The 23,551-nt window shown below is 39.9% G+C and overlaps 1 protein-coding gene across 1 annotated transcript in view; it reads right to left on the bottom strand.

Annotated features, from left to right (window-relative positions):
* TENM1 (teneurin transmembrane protein 1) overlaps window positions 1-23,551 on the bottom strand; it is a 413,153-nt gene that overhangs the window by 83,209 nt on the left and 306,393 nt on the right. The window contains exon 21 of the mRNA XM_040266625.1: window positions 22,758-22,990. Within this exon, the coding sequence (XP_040122559.1) occupies window positions 22,758-22,990 (233 nt within the window). The remainder of the gene's footprint in view (window positions 1-22,757; window positions 22,991-23,551) is intronic.

Raw genomic sequence — 23,551 nt, 5'->3', positions numbered from 1 at the left:
ATACATGTCAGGAAATAGATGTTCAGAGGTCAAATGACTAACTCCACGTTGCCTACCTAGAAAATGCTAGATTTAGTTCTTGTTTGTCTGACTTCAATGTCCATTCTTTTCATCACTATCCCAAGAAGCCTAAATGGGGATATCAATCACGTTACCACAGGGGCGGTGTACAGACTTGTTTCAGAGGATCGAAGAACTCCATGAAATTATCTGCAAAATGTTTTGTGTATGAGTATCATCATAAGAAGATGGTCCATTGCTTTTGTTAGATTGTCAGAGTGAACCATGACCCTTCTTTCAAATGGTAAGAATTCTGTTATTTCTGTAGATCTCTTGGACCTCTTTAGGATTATTCTTCAGAGATATTCTGTGGCTTCATTCCTGTAGAGCTGGTGAGTTTCATGAAATTAGAGTTTCCATGTGATGGGGACTTTGGTAACTTGACTATTATTTATGATCTACTAAACAAAAAGGAGACCTCAAAAACAAGGGTCACAAACTCATATATCATCAGGGAACAGGTGGGTGACATAAATTGGTAAGTTAGGTCAGGTGTTAGATTATACAGGTTCTAGGGAAACAAAGGTTAACTAAAGACAGCATGTCCTACCTAAACGCACTCAATATTTTTTTATTTTTAAATAAAGACACAGTGTGGGCCAAATGACTTTGAACTGGATTTATTCCCTGAGTTGCCAATTTATGCTGCTTGCTAGAGGACAATCAGGAGGAATATATCGTCAGTGAAGAGGCTGTGAGCAGACAAGATCCATGAGCCTAGAATAAATCTAATAACCAGTACAGCACAGCCATGAAAAGTTAGGTACTGATACAGATTTCCCATTTACCCCCAGCCTCCTCTTCCCCCCCCCACCCCAACCTCTCCCACTATCAAGGTCCTGCACCAGACTGGTAAGTCTGTTACAATTAATGAACCCACATTGACAAATCATTATCACCTAAAAACTACAGTTTACATTAGGGCTCACTGTCACTGTTGGACATAGTCTGAGTTTAGACAAAAGTATAATAGCATGTTTCCACTATTAGAGTATCAGACAGATTGGTTTCAGGGTATAAGATTTCTGCTTAATTTTTCTGTGAACCTGAAACTGCTCTAAAAAAGTGAATTCTATTTTAAAAAAGTTATGTCTTGGTTTATAAGTGCTGAGAAAACAAAGATAATCAAATCTAGCTACGACTGTCATCACGGAAAAATGATGAGTGGATGGCTAGTGATATAATACTTGCTAAGAATGAACCTTCTTTTGTTCCCACCAAGATCAAAGCTCAGAATTTGTGACAAGTTCATCAAATTTAGTCAAATCAAACCAGAAAATTGTCCAAGCTGAATTTGACTTTCTCTTGCTCTGCCACCCTTTTCTTCTTCATCCTTCCTTCAGAAAACTCCCTCTTTAGTATGACAGAGACAGTGCTACATATTTGGGTCATCCTATTTATTTTTCTGAGAATAGAACTAGATTATGTTTCCCAGGCTCCTCTGCAGTTAGGTGTAGGAAGAAAGAATATATGCTACTTCTAAACCTGGCCCCCTGTGGTTTTTAGGTGATAAAAACTTCTGTTGAGCTCCTCTATAGAGCACCCCTCCTCCTAGGCTGGTTGGCTGGATACAGAGTGCCCAGTGGAGGACTCTGAGCCTAAGGGATTGATGAGCTTCTGGATGGGAGGAGCCTGGTTCCAGAGTCACTGCTAGGAGCGGGGATTTCTCCAGTCCCACAGGAAACGTTTATTGGACTGTGATGTGAGCAAGAAATAAACTACTATGTTGTTAAGCTATTGAGATTTTGTGTGTGTGGAATCTATAGTTTGCTTGGCCTCACTATTACATTCACCAACCACCAGCTCAAACCCTGTTCATCTTACAAGGTTTTTGTGAGATGTTTCTCTTCCAGGAAGCCTTCTCTGCAAACTCCACTTCTTTCTGGTCTACCTATGGAAGCTTTTTTTTTTTTTTTAATGTGAATTCTTCAATCACACTCTGTGTAGGCAATAAGCTCCTTGAGGGCAAGAACTAGATATTATGCTTTAGTTTTATATCTCAACAAATCCAGTAGACCTGGGCACAAATGTTCAATAAATCTTGGTGAATTATAGACTTAATTGTCACACACTGATAATGAAGCACATCTATTTTGAACCAAATAAAACATGCCATGACATCAATAAGGAGCATGGATCAAATCAATGGCAGATGTGGGACTTCTCTGGTGGTCTAGTGGCTAAGACTCCACATTCCCAATGCAGGAGTCCCAATCCCCTGGGCCCAGGTTCGATCCCTGGTCAGGGAACTAGATCCCACATGCTGCAACTCAGAGTTTGCATGCCGCAACTAAGACCCGGCACAGCCAAATAAACAAATCTATATATTTAATTAATTTACTTATTTTAATTGGAAGCTAATTACTTTACAATATTGTGGTGGTTTTTGCCATACATTGACATGAGTCAGCCATGGGTGTACATGTGTCTCCCCTGTCCTAACCCCCCTTCCACCTCCTTCCCAGTCTCATCCCTGTGGGTTGTTCCAGTGCACTGGTTTTGAGTGCCCTGCTTTATGCATCGAACTTGGACTGGTGATCTATTTCATATATGGTAATATACATTTTCAATGTTATTCTCTCAAGTCATCCCACCCTCGCCTTCTCCCACAGAGTCCAAAAGTCTGTTCTTTACATCTGTGTCTTTTTGCTGTCTTGCATATAGGATCATCATTACCATCTTTCTAAATTCCATATATATGCATTAATATACTGTATTGGTGTTTTTCTTTCTGACTTACTTCACTCTGTATAATAGGCTCCAGTTTCATTCACCTCACTAGAACTGACTCAAATGTATTTTTTTATAGCTGAGTAATATTCCATTGTGTATATGTACCACAATTTTCTTATCCATTCATCTGCCAATGGACATCTAGACTGCTTCCATGTCCTAGATATTGTAAACAGTGCTGCAATAAACATTGGGATATACATGTCTCTTTCAATTCTGGTTTCCTTGGTGTGTATGCCCATCAGGGGGATTGCTGGGTCATATGGCAGTTCTATTTCCAGTTTTTTAAGGACTCTCCACCCTGTTCTCCATAGTGGCTATACTAGTTTGCATTCCCACCAACAGTGTAAGAGGGTTCCCTTTCCTTCACACTGTCTCCAGCATCAAATAAATAAATATTTAAGAAAATTAACTGAAAATGAATTTGGTCCATGTAGACAGCTACACTGAATAGCTCAGGTTCCCTGCAAAGCTACTCTACTGTATCAACACAACTTTGGGTTATGATCTTATGATCTCTGCCAACCTTGCTCTAATTAATCTTAGGAGTTCTAAGAAAACAACAGTGTCTCAAGATTTCACCTTAATTTGCTTTACTCTGGACCACATAAGGGAAAGCAGAGAGAACACTGGCTGCAGGGTCACATCAGGGGATATGGGCTTCAGGCTGACCTGTGACAGATTAGTTGTAGGACTTGTCTTGACTTCCCAACCCACAGCCTACCCACTACCCATTCACATTGTTAAATGGTGTGAAGCTCACAAGAGCCAATGAAATGAGAGCCCTTTGAAGAGGCTTCCCTGCTGGCTCAGCTGGTAAAGAATCTGCCTGCAAGGCAGGAGACCTGGGTTCGAGCCCTGGGTTGGGAAGATCCCCTGGAGAAGGGAATGGCTACCCATTCCAGTACTCTTGTCTGGATAATCCCCTGGACAGAGGAGCCTAGTGGGCTACAGTCCATGGGGTCACAAAGAGTTGAATATGACTGAGCAACTAAAATATGAAAATATGAAATATGGTTGTGCTAAGTGGTGTCCTAATTGCTCAGTTGTTGCTCTAATTCTTTCTGAAAGTGACTTTTCTCAGCCTTAGAACCATAAACAAAGATTTCCACATGGTTCTGCTTCAACATTTTAGGCTCTTCTAGGTCAGACAGACATAGAAGCTTTAAGTCCACAAAGCATTCTATAAAGCTTCCCGGGGCAGAAGGCCTTATGTTAGATTCACCACAGACAGAAGGCAGTGGTTGAAAATAATTTTGTTAGCTGAGGGGAAATATGGCAGTACTGAACTATCAGTGTTAAAGCCTTCAAGCTTTTACAAGATGACTAAAGCTTTCATCCAGAGGATCAAATAAATGAAGCCCCAAGCTCTGCAACTGGCTCAGGGAGACCCTGTGCTGGGGGTGGTGCTGGTGTCTCAACATTTCACAGTGACGTCAGACACTAAGGATGGTGTGAGTTATTTTTTCCTTGCTTTATAGGTGTGTGTGTCTGTGTGTGTGAGAGACTGGTTAAATACATGGTTCTAGTTCAAGTTGAAATGAGTACTTCATGTTTTATTTTTGTGCTAGACTTCTTGCTCAAAAATGCCTGCAAGTTGAGATTTCGGGGGAATCAGTACATATGGGATAAATGAGGTTGATGGGACATGAGCTGAATATTTTATATCTCCTGCTTAAAAAATTCTTCAAATATCAAGCAAGTATATCTGGGACACTTCTTAGATACAATTTGAGGAAATGCCTCGGTCATCCTAAGGAAACAAACCACCGCACAAGAACTTTATGTGAACAATTAGCCCGAGGAGGAAAGTTCACTTATTGCCCATGGACCAGCAAAAAACTAATTGCAGTTGTTGCACTCTGGGGGAAAATGAGTCTCTTTCAAGATATGTAAACGACCAAGAGGTTCTGATAAAAAAAAGCAAAGTAAGTAGAATACCTTGGCCTGAATACTCAATTAAAGGAGGATATGAGGAATTAAGTCTGACAGTGCTTACTATTCACAAACGTGGACTAACTCAAGAAGAATGAACATTTCTGTAGGATAATTATTTGCATGGAATATCTATTCAAAGACAACATGGAAGGCCCATTTAAAATTCTTCCAACACCCATATATCTTGACTAATGAAGCTAATGCTAGAAGAGGAGTTCACGAAGTCAGAAGTGGTAGACAATCATTCATCAAAGGTAAAGCAGGATGATGAACACTCTGTGAATACAATTTTCAAACCTTTGAAATGAAGTTTAAAGAGGTACTCAGGAGGACCATCTAGTTAGACTCCACCAAAAATACATGATTAGAACATCAACAAACACAAATAAAAAAATGAAGCAAAGCAGTAGTCTGATGAGACAACTTTTGGACTTGTTTCTTTTCCACGCTCTGGCCTACAAGTTTGACAATCTGTGTGCAGAAGAAGGTTACATTGAAAGGAATTGAAAAATTCGGGATTTGTTGTTCAAAGATGGCTGGTGACATCTCTGGCCTTATCTTGATTGAGATTGGGGTTTCCAAGGCCATTTCCACACCTTTTTTCCTCCAAGTTCAATCACCCAGCCATGTTCAGGAGAGCTGTGAGAGGAGGAAGAATGAGTCTGGGGGTAGAAACTAGGAGCTCCTGTTGTGAGACTGCCTCTGACTTTCAAACATTTACATAATATCCCAGTCTTTGGGGTTTTGTTTTTGTCTAATGGTGAGGAGAAAAGCCGAGCTGCACATGTCAGTGGATTACTGTAAAGACCAAATAAAATAACATCAGAACAGAATAGTCTGTGAAATCTTTTTGAAAGGTTACCGCAAGTGCTGTTAATACTTCTGTTTTGGTTAACCGTGAGTTTTCTGGCATCTTGCTTCGGTTTATCTGTTACATGATGACCTCCTTCAGCACTTAGATGGCAGGAACCCTCTGTGTAGTTCTCTCAGCATCTCCTCCATGCTGGTGGTGACTCTCAGTCTGTACAGGGTCCTGTGCTATTTTTCCAGTCAGACTGGTCTATTATGAAATGCATCTTTCACTTTCCCATCACCACATATTTGCGTGCACTATTCCTGTGCCTGGAAATACCCTTTCCTTCTGCTAATATCCAGATCCTGTGTGTGTATGTGTGCCTCAGTCCTGTCTGACTCTTTGCGACCCTATGGACTGTAGCCCACCAGGCTGTTCTGTCCATGGGATTTCCCAGGCAAGAATCCTGGAGTGGATTGCTACTTCCTACTTCAGGGGATCTTCCCAACCCAGGGTTTGAACCTGCATCTCCTGCATTGGCAGGAAGGTTCTTTACCACCTGAGCCACTGGGGAAGCCAGTGGCTTCCCTACTCTTCTTTTAAAGACACAGTGCCAAGTCTAGCCTCAATAATCACAATATGTAAGACTTGCAAATACTTTGACGGAGATACTTCCTTGTCAGTGATGTCAATTTCATTGGTCTTGTCTGATGGTGGAAATCTGAGCCTCTCAGAAGAGATGTTATTCCACCGATACAAGTGAGTATGAATGAGGATCACAACAGGTATATGCCATTAGGTTGCAAATCTCAAGTTTGGCCTGTAACTAAGAATGTGAAGCTTTTTCACTACACTTAAGAATGCATTTTACATACTGAGATAGGGCCATTTTAACAAATCCGTTTCAAGATCACCCCAACCTTTGTAGGAAGAGTCATTCGTTTCCCACTTAGGATGCCTCTTTGTTCTCCACAGCCCTACCCTTCCTTACTTCTTTGCTTTGTGCATTGATGTCATTCATTTTTAAATTTACCTAACCTATCAGGAAGACAGGTTAGAATCTGTTCCCAGTTTTTTTTACCCATGTGTCCTGTCCTTTTTCAGATTCCTTTTCTTTCTTACAGATTTTCCCCCTTCTGCTCATTTTCCTCTCCCCTTTTCTCCAAATCCCACCCAGCTCTCCATTCTCTGAGCCACTCCAGTGCTTACAGTTTGCATCACACAACCTAAAGTTGATTACTGTCTCCTTGAGTGATTCCTCTCTTGTCTCCCCAACCAGATCATATTTCACTCACAGGCAGGGATCAAGACTTTTTACTCCACTTCTAATTTTCAAATTTCCCAATGCATACCAGATTGTCTGCTGTTGAAAAGCTTAACAAAACAGTGAAGTTCAGTGAACATGGTTCTTTTCCTGAAAAGATATACCAGGAGCATGACATGAGTCTGACAGAGTAGGTAAAACCAGTGGGAGTGTATAGAGGGTTACTGATGCTAGTGTCTCATTGACACTAGTTAGATGGTGCTAGCAGTAAAGAATATGCCTGCCAATGCAGGAGATGCAAGAGAGGCTGACTCAATCCCTGGGTTGGGAATTATTCCCTGCAGTATGAAATGGCAACCCACTGCCTGGAAAATTCCATGGGCAGAGGAGTCTGGAGGGCTGCAGTCCGTGGAGTTGCACAGAGTCAGACATGACTAAGTAACTGAGCGTGCAAACACACACACACACACAAATGTGTTGAAAATATTAAGATGATGGCACCTCTGGACACCTGCTTGATGGCCAGATCTTTGTTGTAACAAGAGAAGGTTGCCATATTTGATGAAAGCATTTAGCATAGTTCCTGTGTGTTTATAGAATAATAAATGATGGACAGGGAGGCCTGGCGTGCTGTGATTCATGGGGTGGCAAAGAATCGGACACGACTGAGCGACTGAACTGAACTGAACTGAAGGTCTATATTAAAAAAGAACGATTTGAGCAATTAGGAAAAAAACAAATTCATAACAGTGAGTCTAATAAAGAAGGTAAAATAAAAGGAAACAGAGGCATTTACAAATACTTCCAGACAACATTTCGCAACTGCAAAGGTTCCTTAATTCCACTGTTCAAACTATAGCTAGCATTTCCTAGAACTAAGAATATATCACTTTTGGGCCAATTCAGAAGGCAGTGGTTTTGGTAATGTGTTAATTGAATAATTAAAAAAAATTCAAATAAATTATTTGAATAAAGTCCTACTGTTAAAACTAGACCAGATATGTTTGGGAAATAAAATAGTGCCCAGTATTAGTAAACAACAACAACAATCTAACAAACAAAAAACAAAAGTGAACCACCCCAGCCCTGACAACATAAAGATTTTGAGGGTGCTAGATGTTGATCTCCGGTTTCTCAAAAATTTAAGCCTAACAGGCTAAAATAAATTTAGGAGCAGCCGTTATTCAGACCTATCTCCCCAGAAATGCTGCCAGTTTTCCCACTCTGGGAAAGGTGGGAGGCACTTTTGAGATCCTAAGGTAGGGCTGGGACAGTTGCCTGCCTACAGTTCTGGTTTTACTTTGTTCAAGAGTACATAGAAAAGATTACAGAAACCAAAGTAGGCAGTTTTGGTAGAAGATATTCTGATGGCTCTTTGACTTGGGGCAGGGGGAGAAGTAGCGGGAGCAGATCTATTAATCCATTACCATGGCTTTAATTCCCTTGGGTTAGAGATGCCTTCCAGAATGAGGAATGATTCCTGCCCACTAAGGGAAATTACTGCTGTGATCAGCTTTCTTTCCTGAGTAAACACTGGTAAAATGGGGCACCCACTCACCTTCCTTTCCCCCAAAACCTATTACACAGTCTAACAAGCCTTTTGAAAAACCAAATGGAATAGCTAGCAGATGAAACTGGAAGAAAAATAGAGCAAATAACACTGGGGCTTTCTGGCTAGGCTTTGATATTTGGGGCTTGAAGATAACCTCACATTTGAGTTATTAAGCCTCTGATTCCTCAGAGGGAAACTTTAAATGGGCCAGGACTCACTCCCAAGGAAACAGTGACTTTCATTGGTCAACAATAAAGCTGACTCATTACATCAAAGGGTCTTTAATATTGAGGAAGTTCAGTGTCAGCCATTTAGGGAGCCCCACCTATGGACACATACTAGATGTGTTGGTGAGCTCTGTAGCTAATGGAAGAGCCTCAAATGCAATCAGTTCAGAAAATAAGGAGTTAATACTGGCCACTGCAGGGGTCCTAAAAGACTCTACTTCAGGGCCAACTCTGGTGCATATTCTGATATATTGGTTCCTGTACCTTAGAGGTTGTTAAATATTTTGAACACTGTCTCTATGAGTGAAAGCCTTATTTAAATCAATCAAACAAACACTTTTAAAAATAGAATTATCAGGTATAAATTTGAAAGTTGTTTTCTAAGCCCAACTTCTGTCTTAACATTGTTTTAATTTATGAAAGATTTCAAATGGAAGACAACTCAGAAAATCATTACAAACTGCCATGCACCTACCACCCCAATTTAAGAGGTGTTAATATTTGCTTCCTGTATCTCTTAAAAAAAATAAAAGAAAATGTTGTGAAACCAGCCAAAACCCATGTCTTTTATCTCTGTTCCCTTTTCCCTTCCCTCCCTGGAGGTAAGTACTAGTCTGCAGTTAGTGTGTGTCATTCCTTTGCATGTTTTTATACATTCCCTATATATGAATATGTCAAAAAATAATATAGTGTTGTTTGTTTCTATGCTTCAAAAATTTATGTAGGAGATGGATGGTGGTGATGGTTGCACAGCAATGTGAATCTACTTAATTCCTCAAAATTGTAACTTAAAAATGGTCAAAATGGGGGAATTCCCTGCTCCAGTGGTTAGGACTCCACGTTTTTACTCACTGGGCTGGTGTTCAATCCCTTGTTGGAGAACTAAGATCCTGAAAACTACACAGTGCTTCTTCCCCCACCCCCCGAAAAATGGTAAATTTTTGCTTTGTATATTTTAACCACAAAATATGCTAATGATATCTTATCATATATATTCTTTTGCAATTTTCTCTTTCATTTATGCAACCTTATGTTTTGTGACTATTAATGCTTTTACATGGGCATCTAGTTAATTCATTTTTACTGTTGTATATATTCCATCATTTGACTAAACCTGACTGATGGATTGTTAGGTTGTTCCCCCTTTTTATACTGTGAAAGTGTTAGTCACTCAGTGGTGTCTGATTCTTGCAACCCCATAGACTGTAGCCCACCAGGCTCCTCTGTCCATGGGATTTCCCAGGCAAGAATACTAGAGTGGGTAGCCATTCCCTTTTCCAGGGGACCTCCCTGACCCAGGGATTGAATCTGTGTTTCCTGCAGTGCAGGCAGATTCTTTACTGTCTGAGCCACCAGGAAAGGTTGTTCCCATTTTGTATACTGTACTGTCAGCCTAGCATGTCTCCTTATGCACATGCGTACTTGTGATTTCCTATACACTTTTCTTCACCAAGCTCCCTTCAGCACCTCTCTCTAAATATTTTAAAAACATAGCTGCAAGTTCTCCCTTTAGTTGGACAGTGTATTTTGCAGGCAAAGAGAATTAAAGTAGGACTGTGTATATCCAATCAATGAAGTTTGACAGAAAAGTTGAATACAGCAAAGCAATTTTGAAAACAAAATGTTTACTACTAGTCTTGAAGACAATCCAGTTATATTAGTTTAAAAAATATTTTTTATCTTGCTTTTCATCATCATACTTTATTTAGCACTTAATCTGTGCCAGGTACTGGTTTAACCTATATTGTGTCATGTTATCTGCTATAATCCTATAAGGAAGGTAGGAACACTGTCTCTACTCCAACGTGAGAAAGCAGTGGCTCAGAGAGGTTAGCAATAAATTTGAGCTCAGTCTTACCTGCCTGATCCCAAAGTCTCTGGTTTTAACTACTCTAAACACTTAAGTTTTCCAGATTTCACAGGGCCCAAATGGGATATACAAAGAATATGATTTAAGGGTCATTGAAAGGCTTGCCCACTTGTCTTAAAAATACCTTTTCTACAGGAAGATTTCTAGAAGGACACAGAGTTTAGAGACCTTAAGGACATATATTGCTAAATCTGACCAAATAAAATTAGAAAACTTCTACAAGACAAGAAATGACAAACTTGGAAAATATTTGCAACACGTAGGAGAGACAAAGGGATGTTTTTCTTACTTTACAAAAGAGAAAGATCAAAGCTCAGTAGATAAACTGGCAGAGGACATGAAAGTGAGTTTACTGAAAAAGAAATACAAATGGTCACAACAGGTATGAAATGACACTCAGCCTCATTTATAATTAAAGAAATTAAAATTTAAGCTACAAGCTACCATTTTCTACCAATCAGATGGGCATATATTAAAAGGTTTAATAATACTTAGGGTGACTAAGAGTATGGCAAAATGGGCATCTTTGCACACAACTGGTGTTCAATCTTTTGAGAGGGCAATTTGGTAATATCTACTACTGTTGAAAATTAATCTGGTGTAGATACTCACAAAAGTGCCCCAAAACACATGAATGAGGTTGTTCAATGCAGTGCTATAGTGATAAAGGATTTTAAAAAACAACATGTCCATCAAGAAATAAATTACTTATAAGGTATGTCCATATATTGTAATATAATATGTAATATCTCTTAAAAACAGAGGTAGATGTATATGCTTCAAAAATGCTTCAAAGAGCTTAAAAATATAATCAAACAATAGAAGCAGGGTGAAAATTAATGCATATATGATTCCTTTTATGTAAGGGAAAAATACATATGAAGATCTCAAAGGAATCTCAAGAAACTGTGAACACTTTAAAGAGAGGGACTGGGGTGTGTATGTTTGTGGTGAAGAAGCCTAGAATTTGCTGAACTTTTCTATAGAGTTTGGATTTTCAAATCACAGACATATATTACTTTTATATTTTTGTGTTTCAATATCAATGGGGCTTATCTAGATGGCGAGATTATAGGCTGTTTTAATTTGTATTTTTTGTATTTCTCTTTCTTAAAAAATAATAAATATAATGGTTTTTTTTTTACTATGGACCTGCCAGGATGGCCTTCAAAGTCTTCCACTGAGCCTTTTTCCTTGACTCATAGTATAGCCCCTCTGGTTAAGAGCAACCCAGTGACAACCATCAGTACTATGGTGCTTTCTGGAGAGCTGTCACTTATGGAAGCAAAGAGACCTGAATTCTCAGAGACTAGTCAGAGGACAGGACATTGGGTGTGTGTGTTTTAAAATAATATGTTTTGTCTTTTGTTGAATTACAAAATAATAAATTCTCAGAAAGTTCAAGAAAACAAAAATCAAATCATTCAAAATTCCTTATGCAGCAATTCTCATTGCTAACATTTAGATTAACTTCCTCTCAATCTTTTTTCTCTGTATATATAATCCAACCCTGTACCCTTATAGACGCAGCAGTATACAGTACATAGTTTTGTAGCCTTATCTTTCCACTGGGTATTATTTTGTGAGTATTTTCCTTATACCTGAAGATTTGGGGGCTGTGGGAATGGCCTGTCCTGGCGCTGACAGTAAGGGAAGTGCATTTTTGGTAGGAATATTGAAAATAATAATAAAATTGATGACAGATCTGTGTTTACTATCACCATTCCCTGGAAATTGTAAACAATGTCAGGATAAAATATTCCTCCCTCGGAGTCATCTGCCTCTAACATACACCACTGTATGCCTAACCCTGCTCTGACTAAGGGTGAGAGAGGGGAAAGCCTGGATTTCTATCTTGGGAGGGGGCTCAGAGTTAGCCAAGAGAGTCCCCAAAAGAGGAAAAAAGAGGAGACATTTCAAACAGTCCCTCCTTTACAAGTTTCCTGCTTAGATTCAGTTCACTTGAGAAACTGCTTGACTTAAAAGAAAAACAAAAGAACTTAGCAGTTGTCTTTCTTATGTGCGTGTAACTGAAGTCATTAGTACCTCCAAAATGCTGGTTGAAATGCCCTCTGTGATGCCATCTGTAATTTTCGATCTGAAGTGGCCAAAATGCAGTTAATTGATTAATTATAAAATAAAAGTGGGTTTCCTGGCTCCATTTCCAGCTGTGTTTTAGCCCCTGATGATGTTAAAATAATGGATTTCCAAAGATATCTGGGCTTTTGCATGTTGTTTGAGTTTTACACTCTACACCTGCTAATCCATCCAGTATGGCTGGAGGATCAATAAAGCTAAAGACATCTTCTGATGACTCCTCTGTTGTGGAGTGAATATTCTTGGTTCCCTGGGAAGTCAATGCATGGCAGATTTCAGATTCCTTCAAGAATCAGCAAAGCATGCTAAACTCACCAGGAAATGACTTCTTCATTTCTTTAATTTTATAGTCAGCACCATGCATTTGGTAAACTTGAAATTACTGGGCTGTCTTGTATTGATGGTGGAGCAATATGGGGCCATGATCAAAGCTTTAGCTCTAATATAGTTTCATGTTTTAGAACCTTAGAAACAAACATTTTGCATTGAAAGAAATTTCCTAATTAACTTCTGAAGAATTTGTACATTTAAACATCTTACCCTGCTGGAGAAGACTGATAAAGCAAATGTACTACCTTCTGTTGAAGAGAAACTGTATTTAGAAGGAACTTGCTATTCTCATAAAACTTTTAATAGGAAGAAGTGAATCAAATTCCTTAATTACCATTTTACGGTTGGTAAAAGGGCAAATTACATGCCATCCATTTCTAAACTTCTAAATGTCTCTGGTGCTTTTAATTAAAGCTGCCATCTAGAAACTACTAAAGCAATTTTATGCAATTAGTTATTTATAGGTTACCATAATACACCACTCAAAATATGATTTAACTGATTTTCAGTCTGTTAGTGTGTGATCTCTGTCATTTTTGTTTGATAGCGGGGGGTCTTTATATCAGCTAAGGCGATCCTTAAGTGGACAGATAAGAAAGATGTGACACTGAGGAGCTGTGATAAGGAAAGTTTGGGGGGCTAGTGATCTCAAGTAAAAAGAGGAAGAAGCATAATTCCATACAGTGTGTCTTGCTATGTAGGGGTGGAAGTGTCACTGGAGACAATACCGCAGAGAAGTATATCACCGTTATCCTCCCATCTCTCCCCACTTTGCTGCTGTTCTGCTAGATACCTAGCACTGCCCTTCCTTGTGCTACCTGGAGTGGCTGCCACCTCGGCTGCTCCCCCTCTGGTGATCTCATCTATCCCAACCCACCCATCCTGTGCTCCACGTCCTCAATGCTCCCCTTACGTGTTTTAATGAGGGATTAATTTGTTGCTCTCCTGAGGCAGTACCTGCACTCAACACTGAAATTCACCTCTGAAGAAAACCATTATGGAATGAATTTAATGGTGAAAGTGTAAGCTGCTAAAGGACATAATTTTGGTTATGTGGGTCGTCGGGGGTGGGGGGTTTCCTCAAAATATAACATGTAGAAAGAACTAGCCATAGAAGTACTGCGTCTCAAGGTCCGGAAGGACCAGCCAGTCATGTCCCCAAATCCCACTCTACCTTGAATCCTGCTTTTGTTATGGTACCTTTCTACCCTAGAAATGATCAAATCTCAGATTGACTTACAAGGATAATTTGGAACCTGCCTCCTTTCGAAGTGACTTATTCAATATTTGGGTCATTATTATAAGCAGCCTTATTATTAGCAACAAAACAGCAAGCCTGATCAGAATGGCAGGTAATATTTAACATGTACACACTACATGCTGGACACTGTGCTTTACAACACACTTCACACAATGCAGGAGGCCCCGATTTGATTCCTGGGCCAGGAAGATCCCTTGGAGAAGGAAAAGGCCACCCACTCCAGTATTCTTGGGCTTCCCTGGAGGCTCAGATGGTAAGGAATCTGCCTGCAATGTGGGAGACCTGGGTTCAGTTCCTGGATTGGGAAGATCCCCTGGAGAAGGGAAAGGCTACCCACTCCAGTATTCTGGCCTGGAGGATTCCATGGACTGTATGGTCCACATAGTCGAAAAGAGTCAGACACGACTGAGTGACTTTCGCTCTTTCACATGCATCACTGAACACTCCCATGTCAGCACCACTACTCCTGTTCTAACTTCATAGATGAGGAAGCTGAAGCTTAGGGAAGTCTGGTGACTTACCCAAGACCACACATTTAATGAGTGGTGGATCTGGGATCTGTGTGTAGTGATTTGATTCCAGAACCTGGGAACTTAGCTCTCATGGTATTTGTCCTCTAAAGTATTATCTGTTTGCTAGAATGTTATACATGAAAATGAAAATATATGCAGAAGAAAAGTCATTTAATAATGTCCTTGTAGGTCCATCTAGTCAAGGCTATGGTTTTTCCTGTGGTCATGTGTGGATGTGAGAGTTGGACTGTGAAGAAAGCTGAGTGCCGAAGAATTGATGCTTTTGAACTGTGGTGTTGGAGAAGAGTCTTGAGAGTCCCTTGGACTGCAAGGAGATCCAATCAGTCCATCCTAAAGGAGATCAGCCCTGGGTATTCTTTGGAAGGAATGATGCTAAAGCTGAAACTCCAGTACTTTGGCCACCTCTTGCGAAGAGTTGACTCATTGGAAAAGACCTCTGATGTTGGGAGTCATTGGGGGCAGGAGGAAGAGGGGACGACAGAGGATGAGATGGCTGGAAGGCATCACCAACTCGATGGACGTGAGTTTGCGTGAACTCCGGGAGATGGTGATGGACAGGGAGGCCTGGCGTGCTGCAATTTATGGGGTTGCAAAGAGTCGGACACGACTGAGTGACTGAACTGAACTGAACTGAACTGAGCTTTATAAAACTTGAATGAACTTAATCCAAGTTCCATGTATTAATCATGGATGTGTCCTGGACCAATTAGCCAAGGCTAGATATAAGTGCCTTCCTTTTGTCTGACTTCTCTACCAACAGGTTATGATTTCAGGATTGTGATAGAAAAGGCAGAAAGGTTCTCAAGTTCCAGCTGCTGATGTAATATAAGGTCTAAATCTTTTGACCATTCATAAGCAGATGCATTAGACAGTTAAGCTCTGGGACTTCCCTGGTGATGCAGTGGTGAAAACTCTGTGCTCCCAATTCAGGGGCCCTGGGTTAGATCACACAGGGCCCACAGTGAAGACCTGGCATGCCACCGCTAAGACTCATCGGAGCCAAAACATAAATAAACATTAATAAAAGTTAAACTCTCATTCTGGTTGCATCATAGGTACTAAGTCATCAGGTGTAGCTACCGTAAACTGAGGGAACAACAACACAGTTTAGGAAAGAAATATCCAGGAGTGGAAACAACACAGGATCACTGAGCAATAAAGAACAAATATTTTACCTGAATTTTAAGGCTTTGTCAAACATTTTTTTCAAGATGCCTCTGATTCTAGGACAAGGATGTGGGAGGGAAGTTCTCACAGGAAATGCCTTGAAGCTGAGGCAGGAATTTGGTCATGTGCGGCAGAAAGCTGATCTTACCCAGAAAGCTGACTTTACTAGGTGGGGTGTCCAAACCATCCCTACATACCTCCAGGTCTGATTGTACTTTGTCATTTTTAGCAGAATAGACCCACTTCTCTAGAACACTGAGGCCATCAGAATGGAGTACTGGTCAGTTTTCTAGCCCTTCTATCTACAAACTTCCACATCCCTACACTGACACACTATCTTTGGGAGGTCTCTTCAATCTCCCCTCTGATTCCAGGCCTACTCCAGTTTCCTCCCAATCTGGTTTCATTATTTATTCTCTGCCTCTTGTATCTTACCATTGACCTGTAATCATTGCATGTATCTCATAGAAAAAGCTTCTCCTGAGTGCCTTGTCCTCTCACTAGTTATCCCTCTATCTTTTGCACCCAAGCCTCTCTTCAAAAGAGTGACCTTCATTAGTCATATTTACTTCCTCACCTCTCACTGGCTCATCAAATGCCTGAAATCTGGCTTCCACCTCTACCACCATTCAAATCACCAGTGAGCTCCTCACTGCCTAATCCAATGGCTACAAATGTGTGACACCCGATATTGGTTTTTACCCCTTTTTGAAACAAACTATTTCCTTGGCTTCCTGGATACCAAGCTCTCTCTGTTTACTTCCTCTTCTTGTGAAGATTTCTTCTCTATTTCATGAGATTCTCTTCCATTGCCTACTGTATACATATTGGTATGCCAATGATTTTTTTTTACCCCAGCTTTGCTCCAGCACATCTACCCTGTCACCAAAATAATCTGTCGAAAATGCATCCATCAAGAAAAATGGTACTGATGAACCTATTTGCAGGGCAGGAATAGAGACACGGACTTGCTGATGTATGGCAGAAACCAACACAACATTGTAAAGCAATAATCCTCCAATTAAAAATAAAAAAAGTAAACAAATGCACCCATCAGATGATCAAGTCATTTCCCTGCCTCAAACTTTTTGCCTATAGGACAAAATGCAAACTTCTTTTTCTTGCCTTGCTCCTATCACCCTCAAATATGTTTACTTTAACAATTCTGAATTATTTATAGTTGCCCAAATATACCATTCATTTTATTCATGCTGCAGCTTGCCTGTAATTTTGGTGAGGGTTGGCCTTAGTGTCAACACAGTTATGTCACCATAATGGATCATGTACTAAAGGAATTTAGGAAAAGTCTTACTGCGCCCCATTGCATAGTAGAACCAAAAGAACATTCTCACGTGTTTGTGCATTATACTCTCTCCCCCATAGATACCAGTTGTATCAGCAAGATACTAGTGACATCACTGATGAGAGTTTTACTATCTTTCCACTAACCCCAAAATTAGCCCTTCAAAACAGCATGTAAATAACACGGGGCATCAGTAGAACTTTAGGATGCACCTTGGATATATCTGGGTAGGGACAAAAACATTATTTTTGTCTAGACTTTATCATACCCAGCTTTCTTAATTGCCAATAAAGTTAAAGGAACTCCTGTCTCATGAATAACCTAAAAACATTTTTTGAAGCCATCAAGATTTAAGGGTCATTTCTCTTCTTGGGAACAGCTCTGGGGCTGTTTGCACGTGTGTAGATATTGCCTAATCCTTGTCGAGTTCTGAGGTCAATATGCTTAAAGATGCACATGAAAATAGAGATATACTCCTTGGCGAGGTCCAAGGAAACCATATTGTCATTGATTAATTTCATCCTGTCCAGTCACTCCTTCACCCTCTGTCTCTACTTTTTAAAAAATAAATGTATTCAGCTTGTCACAAATTTTATTTTATATCTCCACATAGTACCATTTCACATTTTGTTTAAGTACTTGGTCATCTATTACATGACTCATTAGTTTGAGTTCTCTGTAGAATTAAAGAAAGTTGCAGTAAAAATAATAAATGGAACCTAAGTTTCAACTACATCATCCATGCATGTTTTAAAAGCATCTTTCAAAGTCAATTCAAACTCATATACAATGCCAGGGATTAGCACACCATCAACCTCTTTGCTAAACTTTTTTCCTTGCCCCATTACATTGAAGTATTGATGAGTGAAATGACAAGTGTTTTCTTTATTGGGATTCAAATCAAAGTGCAGAAAACTGGATTAGATAAAGACTTCTTCCTTGGAGAAGTACCCAGGGGCTATCTTACATAAAACTCCATCTATTAAGAAAAAGTTGGTGAAGTTTCTAATTGCAGAATCTTCCAAAGAGATGTGACAAAGTTTCTTGGAGATTTATTTGAACAATTCTATTGACAGATGATGCAAATGATAAAGAATGCACTATGGGTATACTACTGGGTCAGTAAAATCTGAGAAATAGTTTTAATAGGAAAATGAAAGTAGACTAAAAGTCATTCATCTTCCAAATAAAAATATTTTGTTTTCACTGAATATATGTCATTACACTGAAAAGCATTTCCCACTATTTCCTACCCTCCCAGAGAAACCAACCTCCAAAAGAGATCATGGATTTTATCAGCGTGGTATAGTGGAGGCATCAGCTCCCCACCCCACCATCCCTTCCCTGTGCCTCATGGGTTTTGAAATCAGGCAGACCTGGTTTGAATTCCAGTGTTATCTATAAACCGTCTGACCCTAGGTAAATTCCCAAAGAGTCAGACACAACTGAAACAACTTAACACACACAAATTTCTTAAGGTATCTGTGCCTCTATCCTCTCATCTATACAATGGGAATAATACTATTCACCTTGTGAATTTGAACATTAGAGATACCATACATAAAATATCTAACACAGTATGTACAGCACACAGCAGACAGTAAGTTATACTTATGGTTCTTTTAATACCTTGAGCTGGGAAGGAGAGCATCCTAAGCCCTTCAGTTTACACAGCTGAACAATCTCAGGACTCAGTGTGCATATGCCTAGCCCAGTGTAACAAAACTAGTCAGTGGCATCATTAAGTCAATTTCAGGGTTCACGGAGGTATAGTGACTCACAAGGGTCATTCCAAGAATCATTACATGGAGGGGACGTGAAAACCTAGGCTTCCTAACCCTGTGTTCATCACAGTTTGCTTTCATTTCTCAAAACAACAACAAAAAGCCACCCAACTCTAAACACACACACACACACACACACAAACCGAAAGCCATGGCTTCTGACTTTTTGCCTTTTGCTGACTGGTTTTAATCCCATTGGATGATCTATTCCAACGTTAGGACAAATGATCTCAAAAGAAAATTTTATTTCATCCTATATTTAGAATAGATTCAGCAAATAAATTAGCTGTCTTGCAGATTAACATTTATTTGACTTACCTTGCATAATTAAGGACATGTTGGAGAGCCTGCCTGTAATTGCAATATGTTGCTTGTTAAAGTCTTAGAGGGAGCTCTCTTTCCTAACCTAGAAATGGTACTCCCTAGATGTACATTTCCATTTTCTACTGATCTACAGCTTTTCTTTATTAGCTTCTAGGCGGAGAGAAAAATCAAACCTCTCCTTAAAGAAATCCATTAAACATTTGCTGTCTTCTAAGGGGGAAGGACGAAGGAGCTGATGTGCATGGTAGCTGTAAAGCCAAAAAACAAACAAATTGGGCTTTTTTGAGAGAGAAAGGACCTGCAGGAGAACCTCAAAGACATAATTAGCAATTAGCAATACTCTCCTCTCAGTTTGCACATGGTGCCTTAATGACTTCTTGCATGATTTTTCCTTCTGTGGAAGTCTATGAAATTGCCCTGCAGCATTCCATATAATGAGACTCTCACTTCTGACTCACTGCCAAGGGTAAGTGCTGTCTAGATTTAGCGTGGAGATAGGTGCCCTAACTAGGCACTGAAGTGTTCTGACCAGCATTTTCAGAGCAACTGATGCCTGGACATAGGTTTTGTCATCAAAGTGATTTTGAAGATCACTAACAGGGTCCTCATCCACTGTGAACATGATGGAAGGAGATGTGATGGACACTGAGTGTGAGCCACTTGTATCCCTCCTTTAAACATCCTCCTTCACTCACTGGATTAGAGCAGATGTTGCCAACAGCAGCTTCAGTACATTATGTGAAAGCTGTGTTGGATGGATTAGACATTCAGCTGTCTGAAACCCGGGCCAGCTGTTCTTAGGGCCCCTTACTGCTTTGGGATAAATAAAGTGTACCAGATTATTGTAAAGGCCATGCTTGGATAGAAAGTTGAGTAAATCAAGCCAAAGGAAAATGTGCTACTAGCTATGACCAGAAGAAAAAGTTAAATATTAACTTTAATAGACACATAAATTTTGGCACTCTCATTACTGATGCTTCCAGAGTTCATGTAAATCCTGCTCATCAGGACTCTATTATTGCTGCTTTTCGAGCAAAAGAAAAAAAAAAGCTGCAGGAACCAATTATTTGCTTTATTTGGAAAAGCTGATATTCATTCTCTATGTGGCAGGTTGAATGTGGTAGGTGAGATGAGTGGTTTTCATACTAGCAGCAACTCAGGAGGATGTCAATTTCAGGCACAATACAAGGTTGATTCCTCCCTATTTCTTATGCAGAAATCCTTAAAATACCCGCAGGAGTTTTAAACCTGAGCATAAGGTGGGACTCCAACCTGATGTCTTTCCTTGAAAGATGAGTTAATTATAGTTGCACCTGAGTTAAGCATTCACTCATCAAAAGTTTATTGCAGACCTACTATATGTAAGAAACAGCACAGGCACAAGAGAAAAGAAACATTCCCAAACACTTTACTATGATACTTATGGATGGGGGTGCTTATGTTCCCTTAGGGAGAAAACATCATTTCTTTTCAGTGGTACTGAAATTCCTTTTAAGAATACTTGGGTATGGATAAGACTTACCTAATTCATCAATCACACAAGAAACCTGTGTAGTAGATTTCACACTGTGCAAGATTTTGCTGGGGAGGTGGGGAAGAGTCAAAAAAATATAGTTTCTCATCTCAAGCCTCCCATTCATGAAAGAATTGGAAAGCAAAAGAAGGCAAAATATAACTAGGTGCTAATTGGGTAGTGTAGACACTGTTAAAGAAATTCAGATTTAATGGGTTGGGTTAGCCAGAGGGGCTTTAAGAAAGACACAGGCCTTGAATATGGCCTTGAAGAAAGGGAAGCCTTTAAACTCTGATTGTAGTTGAAATTTAATCCCCATATGGCAAATGTCAAATAGCTAAAGAGTAACCTCTTAATATTTGAAACAGTAACTGACCATCTAATGAATTAAACACATTGACCTCACTATATTTTTTGGCATGGAAAGGTGTTCATACTACGTTAAGTATGAAAAGCAAGCAGATTATAGAACAACATTCTATGGTTCTATTATTAGAGAATAAAATATATGGTATGCACAGAAAAAAAGTCTAGAAGGATAAAAATGTTGACAGTGGTTTTGTAGATGTGGTAGGATTATGGGTAACCTTAGTTAAAAACATTTTTTTGTGTTCTCTATTTTCTGATTTTTCTGCAACAATTGTATATTATTTGTGTAATAGTTAAAAAAAAAACCCACGCTGTGTTCTTAAAACTCATTAAAATGAATACTTCATAAAAGCATCTTGGAGAAGGAAGAGAGAATGATTAAATAATGAAGGAGATAGGGTGGATTATATATGGTGATGGAGTTAAAAGCTGACGATCCTTCAGCTTAGTGGCCTAAGATGGGAATATGATCCAAGTCTATAAAATCATGAAGCTGACTAGGAGAACATAGATTTATTTAAAAATCTCAGGCAACAGAATTGAGGGTTGACCCTTGAATATTGGGAAGTTAAATTTAGGACAAATAAAAGTAAGTCTGAGCTCTCACAGAAGGCAAAAGAAAAAAAAAGGAATTTATTATACTAGGATACTAGGGGTGGGGCTTCCCAGGTGACGCTAGTGGTAAAGAATCTGCCTACTAATGCAGGAGACATAAGAGACGTGGAATCGATCCCTGGGTTAGGAAGATCCCCTGGAGGAGGGCGTGGCAACTCACTCCAGTATTCTTGCCTGGAGAATCCCATGGACAGAGTGGCCTGGCAGGCTACAGTCCATAGGGTTGCAAAGAGTTGGACACGGCTGAAACCACTTAGCCTGCACACATGCATATTATGGGTGATATAAATTTAAAATGTAAGTATATAGTTTCAAGGATGATTTCCCCAGTGGCTCAGGTGGTAAAGAATCTGCCTGCAATGTGGCAGACCTGGGTTCAGCTCCTGGGTTGGGAAGATTCCCTGGAGAAGGGAATGGCAACCCACCCCAGTATTCTTGCCTGGAGAATTCCATGAACAGAGGAATTAAGACACGACTGCGTGACTAACCCTTTCACTTTCACTTCAAGAATGATTTAGATAAATTAATGGAAGAAAGGTTCATTAAAGGTTGGTGATTGTTGAGAAAAAGGCAGGAATGTCTCAAGTCTATGAGATACTCAATATATTTGAAAGTGGCAGAAGGTGGCACAGACTTGACCCCTAACCAGTGCAGGCCACAGTGCTAAAGCCATCCTCCTGGAGGCCCTTTGCTGGGCCAGGAGTTAACCCTTTAGTTGTTGGACTGTTGGGAGATTCCAAGAAGGAGATCATGGGCTGGGGTGTCCAGGAAGCAGAGGGTTCTGGGCAATAATTATTTATCAACCAGAAAAGAGGCATTCCAATATGTTACTAATAGTTATGACTATCCCAATGCATATTGGCTAAAAATTAGTCCTGGGTGCACCTATCTTCTCATATAGACATCAGAGATGACGTCTGTCAGAGGTATAGGATATTGGGATGGATGGACCACACTGGGACAACAGTCTTAGGGATCTGTGAAGTCAAATGAAACCTTTAGATGACCAAGGAATTTTTCTTACCTCGTGGGCTATTCAGTGAAGCTTCTGAGGCTCTTCCGCCATCTCCACAGTGGCTCTGATCAAAGGGCAGGCACTGATCACCAGTCCCTGCCACCACTTCAAAATTCTTGGACAAATCTTTTGTTTCCACAAGAGATTTCAGCTTGTAGACTTTTCGGGTATTGGTGTCTGATAGATAAAGTGATTCAGACATTGGGTCCATAGCCAGATAGTATTTGTGAGCAGGGCTTGTGCTAAGAGAAGAGAAAAGGAAAGTTATTTAAAGTAACTTGTTCAGCCTACACTCCCTGGGCTCTGCCTTTGTCACAAGTGGAAAATTCTCTTCAGAGGTGAAAGTATTAATGTATCTTCCTTCTTATGTACTGAGGAGATGGACACCTCTTTGTTTTTCTGGTAATGGGTCTGGGATTAAAAAAAATTCAATGTGTACTGCTAACCTGTAATGATCTTGATATCCCAGTACCATCCGTTTGAGGGTAGAGAAAGACGCAGAGGATAGAAAATCCCAGGAGATCTGTTTTCTCATACATACCTTTTCTATCTCCCCAGCCAGTTCTCCAATTACTTACTAGATTACTGCCTGGATATCTCAGTCACCCCAAACAGAAACTCCTCAGACAGTCACCTCAAAATCCAAAACAGAAGTTAGTTATTCTCTTCCTGAATTCCCCATCCTTCACAAACCTACTTCTTATCTTCTGGGCTTCCTACCTCACTTGGGGTCACTACTGTCCTCCTGGGGTCCTGTTGGAAATTGAAAGGCATCCATAAAATGTGACGAGTATGGCTTAAGT

Source organism: Oryx dammah, unplaced genomic scaffold (genome assembly GCF_014754425.2).
Source record: "Oryx dammah isolate SB20612 unplaced genomic scaffold, SCBI_Odam_1.1 HiC_scaffold_23, whole genome shotgun sequence".
In the NCBI taxonomy this organism is placed as follows: Eukaryota; Metazoa; Chordata; class Mammalia; order Artiodactyla; family Bovidae; genus Oryx; species Oryx dammah.
Note: the sequence above shows the minus strand (reverse complement) of the source record. Positions and strands in the feature narration are given on the sequence as shown.